Below are 14,482 nucleotides of genomic sequence, written 5' to 3'. Positions count from 1 at the left end.
TATCCATTTAACTGCTAACTGCTGGTGGAGTTTGTGACTGTTAAATGCCGACCATTCTACATTGCCGCGCTAATTCACGGCTGTGTTTATGCTCGGTGTTTAGCCCACCCACCGCTAATGCTAGTATGTGTTAGCTGAACTTCCGAGGCCTATAAAGTGTGTGTACTAAATGTAGCCTGGTGTATGTCGTTTTTATATAATGTCGTGGAGTCACGATGAAACGTTGTTTCATGTATATGGTTGAAATAAAACACGCGAGTTGAGTTGGAATGCCTCGGTCTGTCTGTCGAAGCGGTAGGCGTGGCTTGGGAGTGCCAAAGCAACGAAGCAGGTGCATTCTGGGATTTGGTGTTTTTCATCCATATAAGACCAAAACACATTTTCTGGCTTTTCTCGGCCTAGAAGGCACCAATTTAAAAAAAAATTTCACATTTCTACTACATAAGTGACCCAATTTAAAGATATATTCAGCTTTCCAGTGGTGAAATATTCCTTTAAGAACATCCTGTCTCAAAACGATGCTTAAAAACTAGTCCATGCATTTGTTAAATCCAGGCTGGACTATTGTAATTCCCTACTATCACGTTGCTGAAATAAGTCCCTTAAGACTCTCCAGCTGATCCAGAATGCTGCAGCGTGTTCTGCCGAGAACTAAGAAAAGAGATCATGTTTCTCCTGTATTAGCCTCTGTGCATTGGCTTCCTGTAAAATACAGGATTGAATTTAAAATCCTCCTCCTGACCTACAAAGCTCTAAATGGTCAGCCCAGTCTCATGGCAGTTCGTGTAAATGTACACGTTATTCTTAATCTATTGAACGTGTTCACGGAAACGTTTTTCTCGTTTTTTACGTTGTGGACAACACGAAATTGTGAACCAATGTATTTCAATGGGAGGCATATTACGTTGCCACAGAACGAAATTGTAGGGAAGTAATATAAGAAGCCGAAAATCCGCGTAGGGAGGTTGGTCGGGTGGTTGATGGGTAAAAACACAGGGCTTTCACACGGAGACCGGGATCGCGTCCCGCGTGTGTGGCAGTACCTTTGTCCCCGCGTTGCAGTTCCTTTTCGGTGTCCCGCGTGTGACGGTTCCTTTCCCAGTTCTTTTTTTCCAACCCCAACCGTTCGTTATTGTGGCGTTTCATTTCCCGTGTCCTGCAAGTGGCGGCGCCGTGCGTTGTTTTGGCCAGCGTGTGGCGCGCCGTTTCCCGATCGCGAGTGGCGGCCGTGCCGTTGTTTTGGCCGGTGTGGCGCCTCATGAGGGGGCTTCGCGGCGCTTCCCGGGGCCCCTCCGGCCGGTGTGTGGCGCCTCATGAGGCCGCCTCCGAGTCCTTTCCCCGAGGCGCCCTGGCCGGCGTGTGGCGCCTCATGAGGCCGCCCTCAGGCGTCCTTTCCCGGCGCCTCCCGGCCGGCGTGTGGCGCTTCGCAGGGCGCCTCCGGCGTCCTTTCCGGGGGCCTCCGGCGGTGTGGGCGCCTCATGAGGCCGCCTCCAGGCGTCCTTTCCCCGGGCGCCTCCCGGCCGGCGTGTGGCACCTCATGAGGCCGCCTCCCGGCGTCCTTTCCCCGGGCGCCTCCAGGCGTCCTTTCCCCGGGCGCCTCCCGGCCGGCATGTAGCACCTCATGAGGCCGCCTCCAGGCGTCCTATCCCCGGGCGCCTCCCGGCCGGCGTGTGACGCCTCATGAGGCCGCCTCCCGGCGTCCTTTCCCCGGGCGCCTCGGTCGAGAAAAACGTGTATATTTACACGAAAAAAACGAGAAAAACATTTCCGTGAACACGTTCAATAGATTAAGAATAACGTGTACATTTACACGAACTGCCGTGAGACTGGGTTGAAATGGTCTAGCAGACATCACATATCTAGAAGAGCTCTTAGTACCTTATTGTCCCACTAGAGCACTACACTCCCAGAATTCAGAGCTACTTGTGGTTCCTAGAGTCTCTAAAAGTAGACTGGGGGCCAGAGCCTTCAGCTACCAGGCTCCTTTCCTGTGGAACCAGCTCCCAGTCTGGGTTCGGGGGGCAGACACCGTCACAACATTTAAGAATAAACTGAAAACCCTCCGCTTTGATAAAGCTTATAGTTAGGGAGTGAGGAGATCCAGAAATGCTTGTTACTAACGTAGTTCTGGGGAGTTTACTCTCTGGAGTCCTTATGTTTCTATTTCTCAGCATATTTCCTTGGATTAGGATGGCACCGAGATCTTGGTTGCGGCTGTTGCCGTGGTCCTGCTTCACTACACCCTGCTACGCTCTGCGGTGCCCTGCAGTGTCCTGCTACGTCCAGCTCTGGTCTGCTGGGCCACGCTACATACTGTAATGCCCTGCAGTGCCCTGCTATGACATGAACTACTACGACTAACATTTTTTAGTCACTGTTCCATTATCTTTATTGTGATTATTATTGCCTCTGTTCATCACACCCCCAACCGGCACCGTCAGACACCGCCTACCAAGAGTCTGGGTCTGTTCCAGGTTTCTTCCTAAAAGGGAGTTTTTCCTCGCCACTGTCGCTCCTGTGGGAATTACTAGAATTGTTGGGACTTTATAAATTATAGAGTGTGGTCTAGACCTACTCTATCTGTAAAGTGTCTCGAAATAACTCTGTTATGATTTGATACTATGAATAAACTTGAAGTGAACTGAATGTTTTTAGTGTAACAGAGTGGAGGATGATCTGGGCTTCTCTCCCTCTGTGAATTACTTTGTAAAATCTGGGTCTGTTGTTGATTTGTCATTCATATGTGTGTATATATATCTACATATCTATATCTCTTTTTTCTTGTATTTTAAACCTTTACTGACTGACTTGATATTTCACCCTTGTTGGAATCCACTAAACTAATGTTTCTAAACTTACAAAACTATTATTACAATTGCACCATTTTTCTCAAACTTCGGGTTGAAGAGGAACAATGTGGATTCTGTCCTGGTCGTGGAACAACGGATCAGATCTTCACTCCCGCAAGGATCTTAGAGGGAGCCTGGGAGTATGCCCAACTGGTCTACATGTGTTTTGTGGATCTGGAGAAGGCTTATGACCGGGTCCCCAGGAGATACTGTGGGAGGTGCGTGGGAGTATGGGGTGAGGGGTCTCTTCTCAGGGTCATCCAATCTCTGTATGACCAAAGCGAGAGCTGTGTCCGGGTTCTCAACAGTAAATCGGTCTCGTTTCAGGTGAGGGTTGGCCTCCGCCAGGGCTGCGCTTTGTCACCAATCCTGTTTGTAATATTTATGGACAGGATATCAAGGCGTAGTCGGGGTGGGGAGGGGTCTCAGTTCGGTGGGTTGGGGATCTCATCGCTGCTCTTAGCAGATGATGTGGTCCTGATGGCATCATCGGCCTGTGACCTTCAGCACTCACTGGATCGGTTCGCAGCCGAATGTGAAGCGGTTGGGATGAGGACCAGCACCTCTAAATCGGAGGCCATGGTTCTCAGCAGGAAACCGATGGAATGCCTTCTCCGGGTAGGGAATGAGTCCTTACCCCAAGTGAAGGAGTTTAAATACCTTGGGGTCTTGTTCGCGAGTGAGGGGACAATGGAGCGGGAAATTGGTCAGAGAATCAGCGCAGCGGGGGCGGTATTACATTCCATCTATCGTACCGTTGTGACGAAAAGAGAGTTGAGCCTGAAGGCAAAGCTCTCGATCTACCGGTCAGTTTTCGTTCCTACCCTCACCCATGGTCATGAAGGCTGGGTCATGACCGAAAGAACGAGATCCAGGGTACAAGCGGCCGAGATGGGTTTCCTCAGGAGGGGGGCTGGCGTCTCCCTTAGAGATAGGGTGAGAAGCTCAGTCATCCGTGAGGACCTCGGAGTAGAGCCACTGCTCCTTTGCGTCGAAAGGAGCCAGTTGAGGTGGTTCGGGCATCTGGTAAGGATGCCCCCTGGAAGCCTCCCTAGGGAGGTGTTCCAGGCACGTCCAGCTGGGAGGAGGCCTCGGGGAAGACCCAGGACTAGGTGGAGGGATTATATCTCCAACCTGGCCTGGGAACGCCTCGGGATCCCCCAGTCGGAGCTGGTTAATGTGGCTCAGGAAAGGGAAGTTTGGGGTCCCCTGCTGGAGCTGCTCCCCCCGCGACCCGACACTGGACCCGACATCATGTATAAATGCATGATGGAGAAATCGAATCCTTTCTGTTTATATATGTATGGCTGAGATTTAAAAATAGAAGAATTTCCATCCTTCTCAAAACAATTTTTTACCATGACTCGTCATCCCAGCTGAAAAGTGGCTTTACTCTCTTTACAAAGCACTGATAACATTTTAATGTAAAATAACTAAATGCATTTAAACCTGCACACCCTTAAAAGTGTTGGAATGTTAGTCAATGTCAAACGTTTCTGGCCTTAACCTTTCTTTTACATGTTTCCACAGTAAGTATTGTACTGAAACCCCCTGTCCCTGTTGGAGTCAGTCAGAGCATTTCCATAGAGAGCCACTTTGCATCAGCAGCACCATGCTCCAGTGCTCTGGGAGAGTTTATAGTCCTGAGAGTTGAACACTGGATGACTGACAGCTGTCCTTCATGACAACAGAAGACACAGAAATCCTCCTCATCAAAAACATGACTTTGATCTCCGTCCTCATCTGGACTCTCCTCTGCTGCTGCTTCACAGGTAAAGTCCAGAGAATCAAACTCCTCTCCTCTATCAACATCCGTCCCTCTGAAATGAAGCCGACTAAACCGTGACGCTGCTTTTATGTTTTGTCTCTGTATCCTCAGAGTCCAGAGGCCAGGTCACAGTGACTCAGCCTGGAGCAGTGAGGCTCCGTCTCCATCAGCTGTAGGACCAGTCAGAAGGTTTATAATGGGAACTATCTACACTGGTACCAACAGAGAGATGGAGAAACTCCTAAACTGCTCATTTACTGCTTAGCAATCGACAATCAGGGATTCCAGATCGTTTTACAGGCAGTGGATCAAACTCTGACTTCACTCTGACCATCAGTGGAGTCCAGACTGAAGATGCAGCAGTTTACTACTTTCAGAGTTATCATGAAATCAACAGTCAGCGTGTGTTCACACAGTGAAAAGTGTCGCACAAAAACCTCCCTCAGTCAGACTGAACAGAAACTGAACTGACTGCTGCAGCTGGAAGCTACTGCAGAGACTGATACACTTCACTGAGGACACACACACACACACACACACACACACACACACACAAATAAATTAATAATAATATATTAATAATAATAATAATAATACATAAGTTTTATATAGCGCTTTACATGGAACTCAAAGATGCTTTACAAACCAAAAGAAAGAAAGAAAGAAAAAACAAACAAACAAACAAACAAACAAACAAACAAGATAAGTAAATTATGGATAGGCCAATTGAAACTAAGATTTTTACAAGAGTTTGTAAAAATAGTCCGATTACAGTTACGAAAACAACGTGTTTCATTATTAGTTTCATTGTGGACACAGACCTGTCTGAGTTTTTTAATTATTATTTTTTTCCTCCTGTATTTACCCAGGCAAGTCATTTTAAAACATATATATATATATTTACAATGGCAGCTTTACAGGCAAAGGGCCTCTTAAGGGAGGGTGTAAGGGCTAAAAGAGAAAATGTCAAATTGTCAGTTAAAAAGATGACAGCAAACATCCAAACATTTCCAACACCTCCACTACTTCCACCCAATCACAGCAAGCAGAACAGAAATGACATACAGTCTAGCACACAAGCATGGTGTCAAACGAGGACAGAACACGAGCAACAAACACAAGCACTAATTCAACATGCAGAGCTAAACAGCAGCAGCAAGACAACACCAATCAGCATGGGGCAACAGGAACCAGCAGACAGATAATGGGGAGGGAATGCTTGTGGTTCCCAAAACAGCCGCATGTATCAGAGAGAAGGTCCATAACAGAGTTGTTAAAAGCTGACATGAAGATACAAGTTTTCAGCTTTAGTGGTTTTTTGCAGATAGTTCCAGTCTTTGGCTGCAGCAGACTGTAATGACGACAGAGAGAAGACAGTATTTGTTTTGGGAACTTTGAACAGAATATGATGAGAAGAACGTGTGTCAACTTATATCGCTAATGAAACAAACAGTGGTGGACTCTTAAGACTCTTTTCACATTGTCATGAACAAAGTTTTACTAGAAACATAAATGCCAAAAATAGTTCCTATTGAAACAGTTAATGTGATATGAAGTTATGCACTGAGGAGATCAGATTACCACAAGATCTAAAACCACTTCTGTATCAAAGTGCACAGCACTGCAGGTCATTCCCATCTACCTGTTACCTGCTTTAGATCAGACACATTAGATGACAGTGGTGACCATTATTGTTGGGAGAAAAACCCAAAGAATCTGTTGACTTTCTCTCACATTGACTTTGTCAAGGAGAGCAGTAACAGTGGTGCTGACCAGAGTTTGACTTTCATCCTTTCCCAGCAGCTCCATACCTGCTGTAGGACACCACAGCTAAACCCTGTCAGGCTGCACCGAGCAGATGGGACCTGCATTACATCATCTCATCACTAAAAGAATCATCTCATGGAAATGCTACAGAGAAAAACTCTTGATTTATAATCCTCAATCCTGTCAGTCTGGAGTTTCAGATTGTTTCAGTGGGACTCAGTCTGGAACTGACTTCACTAGTCTATATAACAGGAAAATGTCAGGAAATACTGCTCATACTATAGTAAGCTATAATGGTAATCTTGTTGAAAAGGTGTAGTTAACATTGTATTTAAAATCAGATCAAACGACATCTGAAAAGAAGAAAAGTTAATAAAGCTAACACCAGTTTGTTTAGGTGTGGAATCAAATATTTATTTCTATTTCAGTGTTTAAGTACAATTCGAAATTTATTTAATTCATATTTAAGTCAGTTTATTTTCCAACCCCCCTTTAGACATGAAATGTTTTAATGAACTCTTGTTGATAGTGAAATGCATATATAATGTGATATTTTGAGATCACACAGCTGGTAAAAATTTTTTTATAATATGATATGCTGATGATATCCTAATTTATAAATCAAGTGCAATTATTTCTTCTCAGGCTCTGCAGTTTACCCAGATTCATTAAACTCTATAGACACATCTAAAAAAAATTCAATATAGTAAACACTTCATTTATGAGATGCATAATATATCTGAATTTCCTAAAATTATTGAAATAATCAGCTTTGCTACAAAAACAAATTTAAAATTACTCCAATAAAGCAGTTTCTGAGTCACATAAGCTTTAAAGAATTTGGAATAAATGATGGATTTACTTCTATCTTGTCTGGGTCACACTAATGATTCTCTGATTAGTTTTGTTTTTTCAAAATATATTAAACATGCTATTATATTACCTTATAGTTTCTTTCTCGAGAAATTGCAGGCAGTTTTACATTAAACTCAGTTGAGTTTAACATTTCTAGATTTATGGAACTGTTAAGACAGACATATCTGTTTTCTTTACAATAGCACACAAGGAAACAACTGATTTGATGAAAAGTACTTTATTGTGTTAAAATCAAAATTGAAACATGCAACACACTTTATCAATGAAACATGTAATTAGACAGTGAGTGAGGGAAAGAGATAAACAGAGAGAGAGGAGAAAAAAAAAGAGAAAGAGAGAGAGAGAGAGAGAGAGAGAGGGAGTGAGAAAGAGAGAGAGAGAGAGAGGGTGCAGAGAGAAAAGAGAGAGAGAGAAAAAAAAATTCAGACTGAGACCAGTATCAGAGTGAAACCAGTAGCAGAGTCCCAGTGAGTCAGGTCAGGTCAGGACTGGGAACACTGGTCTCTCCCTCAGTGTCTCTGAGAGCGAGTCTGAGAGCCCTGGGTGGCCTCACAGGTCACAGAGCCCACCTTCTCCCACTGGTCTTTAGGGAGCCTCAGGGTGCTGCTCCAGCTGTATTTCCCGTCCTTCCCCAGCACCCGCGGGCTCCTGCTCTCCTCCCAGCTGCTGCTGCGGCGCCGCTCCACCTTCCAGGCCAGACTCCAGTCTGAGGGGAAGCCCTTGTTGGCCAGGCACATGACGCTGGCCTTCCCCTGCAGCAGCTCATCACTGGAGGGGCGGCGCGATCAGGGTGGGATGGACATCACCTAGGAGACACCAATCAGCTTAGAGGACAGGGACCACACAGCTGTCAATCAACCAGCAGACACTTGGACACCTTGACTGTGTGAGAGTTGGTTTTCTCCTTTAAGGAGTTTCTGTCAGATGGTTTTTCTGCTCCACCAGTCACTCACTCACACATTGTTTCACTTCCCTTTAAGAAGCCTCTCATGTAAATCAGCACAGAGAGAATCATCTACACAATGAGCTGATATATATCAAACTATACACTGGAAATAAAATGTCAACTTTTGGACTAATCTTTAAACCTCCAAATCAAAATCATCACTAACCTAACTATACATTACTTTAAAGTATTTAGTGTAATAGAAACAAATCCAGAAAATGAGCTGACAACATCAAATGTTCTTCATGTGGATTTCGATCATCATTACCAAACTGTTCAAATAGTTTTCAAACTTTGAAACAATCCATGACACAGTAAAGAGTTGTTGCACATTTTCAAATACCGATCTTTATCTTTGCTCTGTTCAATTGTTTGAATATTTGAATCTTCATTTGCTTTAAACAGTTATCATTGATGTGGAAAATGTAAAATTAATCTTGTAGAACAGGTTTTCAGTTTTATCTTTTCTACACTTCAGTCATTTAAATTTCAGTTTGACAGAAATGTGTAAAGAAATGTTTAGTGAAGCTGCTCTGAGTTAGTCTCCACGATAAAGGAGGAGAAATAAAAACATGAATACATATATATTTTATCAACTGTAAACAGAATTTAAAACATTACTTTACAATATTTACAATATAGTTTTTAGTATTTTGTGCAGAAACTTACTTCCAACATTCAGTCTGGTTCCTCCACCAAAAGTCCACCACAGTGATACAAAGTCATTGAGCCGCCGTACAAAAACCTCTCACTGTAGAGAGACACGGCTCTCTGACTTTGTCAGACTGAACTAAACCTACAAGCCCTCAAGATGCTACTTTACCATTAAAGTTGGTAATAATGATTTATCCTCTGCCTCAGTTTTTTATTTTCTTACAATGAACTTTAGAATTTTCTATTTCAACTGCAATCATTAGCCTTTTAGTGCAAAATATTTCTGTAAAAATTATGGATCAATATTTCACAAATCTGGAAAGGTAAGATTGTAGAAAGTAAAGGAAGAAATAGCTCAAATAGAAAGTGTAAAAGTTGGACTTACTTCCAACATTCAGTCTGGTTCCTCCACCAAAAGTCCACCACAGTGATACAAAGGCATTGAGCCGCCGTACAAAAACCTCTCACTGTAGAGAGACACGGCTCTCTGACTTTGACACAAACAAACTCACCAAAATGAATCTGTTTGTTAAATCTTGTCAGATAAAAAGATAACTGACAATAACAGTGCTGCAGATTTCCTTAATGCATGTTTTTGGTATATGTTAAATGTATGTAATTTCTTCTCTTGCAATTAATTTAAATAAAACAGAAGACATTAGATTGGATTAACTTTATTTTCCACCTCAGTGAGAATTTGTCTTTGGCTTCTCCCAAAGTACAGCAACAGTAAATACAATGCACATAACACAGCACACCATTAAAAACATACAGAATATACAGAATACAATATACAATAGTGTAAATGGGCAGGTAGCAGCAGATTAGTTCTATAAATAATACAATAAGGCAAATCTTATAAAATAACAAGTGCTCCCTGCAGGGGCGTAGCACAAGATTCTGGGCCCTATGCATTGGCAGTCCGGATGGGCCCTCATGTTCCTCAACCACCCCCCTCAAACAAAAAAAATCAATCATATCTTCTCTATCATCTTTCTCTATGAAGGATACGTTTGACATTAACCTCTTATCCTAATTGTAACCTAATATAATAAAAAACTAAGATGTTAGTGTTACTTAACACCTTTCAGTCAAAATGGCTAAACATGGTTTGCTTTAATTTTGATATAAGCTCCCCTTGTCTCAAATCCAAAGAGGAGGATGAGGGGTCTGTTGCTACTCCACTCCCTGGTGGGACGGTTTCTGAAACTGAGGGCCATGTGTTTCACAATGTTAAGATCTGCTTCTAATAAATCTGACATAACTATAATGTTGACATGATATATATCTACTGATGAACTACCAACCTACCTATGACACTGATTAGCCTATTATTGCTGATTATAGACATTATAGTCTATTCATTTTAAATAAACATGTTTCAAATGAGGCTATAATAATGGTGTGTTGTATGCAAGCAGCATTGCTAGTGTAGTTTATTTATTTAGCCTTTACCTCAGATTACATGTATAACCAAATTATCATTTGAAAGTGTATGTTCTGCTCTTTATATGGGTTGTCTCAGTCCATTTTTAGCACTACCGGTCGAGGAGATATTCAAGCAGTTTAGCACCATGGATTTCGTTTTCTAGTTTGTGCTCACCTTTCCTTGAAAAGAAGTCAGTTACCAATTGTTTCCCCTCGTTCTGTTTTCTCTCCTTCTCCTGTCTTTCCTTTCTTTTTTGGAAGCATGATTTGACTTTCTTTGAAGCTAACACCAGTTAGAACCAGCAGAAGTTTGCGCTCCACCAGATGCTCAACTGAACAAAATGCGTGCAGATGGACTAAACCATTTGGCGCATTAGCAAGGGGTTGGTGAGACCTTAGATAGTCTTTTTTTGTATACAAAATATAGTCAGTCAATTAACCAAGTTATTCAGCCAATACACTAACTTTACATTTCATCTGACACACATTATGAAATTTAATTAGGAGATGAAAAGATCCTCTCTCCCCTTGGGCCCTGGTAATCAGTATTGGTTTTACCCCCAGTCCGACGCCCCTGGTTCCCTGATGCAGTCATTCTGTGTTCAATGGCTGTATGGCATAGGGAATAAAATACTTCTTGTATATGTTCCAGTTGGTCCTGGGAAGCCTAAATCGAACATTTTGGAAGGTTTGTCAAGAAGTCAAAGTGTTATTGACAGATCCTAATCAATACTCTGATAAAGTGATTGATCCATTGATGAACAGCATCATCAGAGTAATCCAAGTCCCTGTTGGAGTCAGTCAGAGCATTTCCATAGAGAGCCACTTTGCATCAGCAGCACCATGCTCCAGTGCTCTGGGAGAGTTTATAGTCCTGAGAGTTGAACACTGGATGACTGACAGCTGTCCTTCATGACAACAGAAGACACAGAAATCCTCCTCATCAAAAACATGACTTTGATCTCCGTCCTCATCTGGACTCTCCTCTGCTGCTGCTTCACAGGTAAAGTCCAGAGAATCAAACTCCTCTCCTCTATCAACATCCGTCCCTCTGAAATGAAGCCGACTAAACCGTGACGCTGCTTTATGTTTTTGTCTCTGTATCCTCAGAGTCCAGAGGCCAGGTCACAGTGACTCAGCCTGGAGCAGTGAGCTCTGCTCTGGGAGGCTCCGTCTCCATCAGCTGTAGGACCAGTCAGGCTGTTACACACATTAACTATCTAGAGTGGTACCAACAGAGAGATGGAGAAACTCCTAAACTGCTCATTTACTATACTAGCACTCGACAATCAGGGATTCCAGATCGTTTTACAGGCAGTGGATCAAACTCTGACTTCACTCTGACCATCAGTGGAGTCCAGACTGAAGATGCAGCAGTTTACTACTGTCAGAGTTATCACAGTGGGGGTGTGTTCACACAGTGAAAAAGCGTCGTACAAAAACCTCCCTCAATCAGACTGAACAGAAACTGAACTGACTGCTGCAGCTGGAAGCTACTGCAGAGACTGATACACTTCACTGAAGACACACACACACACACACACACACACACACACACACACACACACACACACACACACACACACACACACAAAAACACACACACACTCACACAGTAAGACTATAATGTATTCTATAAGATAAGATAAACTTTTTGTTCCACAATGTGTGTGAAAAACATACATAGATGTTATTGAACAAACAACACAGCAAGGTTCCTAAAACACTAATCCCTTTAAGTAAATCATTTAATTGTAGTAAAACCAAAGAGATCCTCCCAGTCCTTCTTGACCTAGACATTAGTTTATCTGCTATTTAAAAGCTTTATTGACGCAGGGACAAATTCATTCTTACATCTATTTACAACATCTCCTCAGTTTTTTTTAACATTCAGAAAAAAAAAAAAGTTTGTCATCACACCATTTTACAAACCTTTGAATCTCTGAAAGGTAGTTAGATAGATCTCTGTCCTTTTTTTATTAAAGCTCAGATGGCAGTATCATCAGAACATGTAATGATATAGTTGTTGGGATTATAGCTTCTATACTCATCTGTGTAAAGGGTAAAAAGGACAGGTGAACTGACTCAACCCTGGGGGGCTCCGGTGCTTCAAGTTCTCCACTCTGAGAGAGTACCATTAACACTGACCTGCTGTTTACCATTCGGTAGAAACCAGTGGTACCACCTAATAATGAGGGATGGACATTAAGGTCATTCAGCTTTTTAATGAATAGGTGTTGCTGTACCGTATTAAATGCTGAACTGAAATCTACAAATAAAACACGTTCATATGAGGTAGGGTCCTCTAAATGTTTAGATATAAAATGTACCATGGCAGTGACTGAGTCATCTGGACCTCTTTTGCCCCTAAATGCAAACTGAAAAGGATCTAATGAGGAAATGACATCTGTTTTCAATAGGTTGATAATGATTTTCTCAAAACAACTGGGCAATATTCATTATAATCCTTACAGCATACCTGTCAGAAAAGACTCTGTACAACATGCTGGTCAATAGTGATTTTTGGGTGATTCAGTGCAGGTAATGAGTCTAGAGACTATTTTATCCTACTAGAACTCGGCCAATCAAAATCCGCACAAAAAGTTATTTAATTCATCGGCTTTTCCCCTCATTAAGAACACCAAGCCATTTTTTAGCCGGGGCCAGTTTTGTCATAAATTTCATGGAATCCCAAATTGTTTTTCATATTCATAGTGGAGCAGTGGGTTTCAAATTTCTCCTTCTCCTTCCTCCTTCCCTTTCCTAATTTGCTGTTGAGTTTTTTTTGTGGATATTCCTCATGGCCACAATATCCCCATTTTTAAATGCTATTTTTCTACGGACTTCACATTCTTTAATTTCTTTGGAAATATTAGATTTATTGTTTGGATGTTGTTGGAGTTAACACGTTATCTCTACAAAATGTTACATAATCAGTAATAGTGTCTGTTGCTTCTTCTAAGTCCAAGCTATGGAAGAGGTCCAAGTTAGTGCAGTAAAAACATCCTTTTAATGGATCAATGCCATCATTGTCCCAAACGTGGATTGTTTTTAATGGTGGTGTACTGCTTTTAAGCAGGGACTTGTAGAGTTAACTTTAGTAATTCAATGATGGGATGTGGATATCAGTGAAGTTAGTATTGTGTGATGGGCGTGAGTGGACAATATACACATGTGGGGGTGTTGTAAAGGTTGATAGGAGCAGAGTAGAGAACTAAAGCAGACGGGAGAGGAGCAAAGCTGCAGCAGAGTGGAGAGTCAGCCAGAGAGAGGGCTGCACTGCCTCCAGACTTAAATAACCTCCTGCTACTGGAACATCCTCAGCTGTTCCCAGTTGCTCTAACCATCACCTGCAGAGAGATGCTGCGTTCATGCCACCTGGGAATATCAGGGACTGCCCCCGTGGTTATGTTGTTTTTCCGACTGCCAGCGTTCACATGGTCGGGATGCCTATTCTTCTTCTTCTTCTGTTATATTGCCGTTTGGCATAACAACTTGTTGCATGACTGTCACCAACTGTTGGCTGTAGCATAGAGCATCAGGTGTGTGAAAACATGGAGGCCACAATAACAAATACACTACCAGTCAAAAGTTTTAGAACACCCCAATTTTTCCAGGTTTTTATTGAAATTCATGCAGTTCAATGTCTTATTGTACTCTGAAATTAAAGAATAGAACAAATGAACAATTTAAGTTAAAAAAGAAATCATGCAATCAATTTATAAACCAAAATGTATTCTACATTTTTGACTCATCAAAGTAGCCCCTTTTGGCAGATATAACAGCTGAACACACTCATGGCATTCTTTCTACAATGGAAATCAAATATTCTTCCCAACTTAGTTGCAGAAGTTCCCATAAATGCGTGGCACTTGTAGGTTGCTTTGCTTTCACTTTTCTGTCCAGTTCATCCCAAACAGGCTCAATGGGGTTTAAGTCTGGTGACTGTGCTGGCCACTCCATGTTTTTAAGCTTACCATCTTGTTCTTTTTTGCTAAGGTAGTTCTGGCATAGCTTGGACTTATGTTTTGGGTCATTATCTTGCTGTAGGATGAACCCCTGACCAACTAGGCCCATACCAGAGGGTACTGCATGGCGCTGCAAAATACTGTGGTAGCCGTTTTGGTTCAGGGTGCCTTTAACTCTGTACAAATCACCGACCCTGGATCCAGCAAAACAGCCCCAGACCATCAC

The 14,482-nt window shown here is 42.5% G+C and overlaps 1 pseudogene and 1 gene segment (V, D, J or C); one reads left to right on the top strand and one right to left on the bottom strand.

The window, feature by feature from the left end:
• The window catches only part of LOC120555118, a 95,011-nt pseudogene that overhangs the window by 7,612 nt on the left and 72,917 nt on the right, over positions 1-14,482 (top strand).
• Positions 1-14,482, bottom strand: part of LOC120555119 — an 85,549-nt gene that overhangs the window by 9,704 nt on the left and 61,363 nt on the right. The window contains 1 exon segment of the V gene segment in view: positions 9,267-9,283. Within this exon segment, the coding sequence occupies positions 9,267-9,283 (17 nt within the window).

This window comes from Perca fluviatilis, unplaced genomic scaffold, assembly GCF_010015445.1.
Source record: "Perca fluviatilis unplaced genomic scaffold, GENO_Pfluv_1.0 PFLUV_unplaced_scaf_2, whole genome shotgun sequence".
Classification (NCBI taxonomy): domain Eukaryota; kingdom Metazoa; phylum Chordata; class Actinopteri; order Perciformes; family Percidae; genus Perca; species Perca fluviatilis.
Note: the sequence above shows the minus strand (reverse complement) of the source record. Positions and strands in the feature narration are given on the sequence as shown.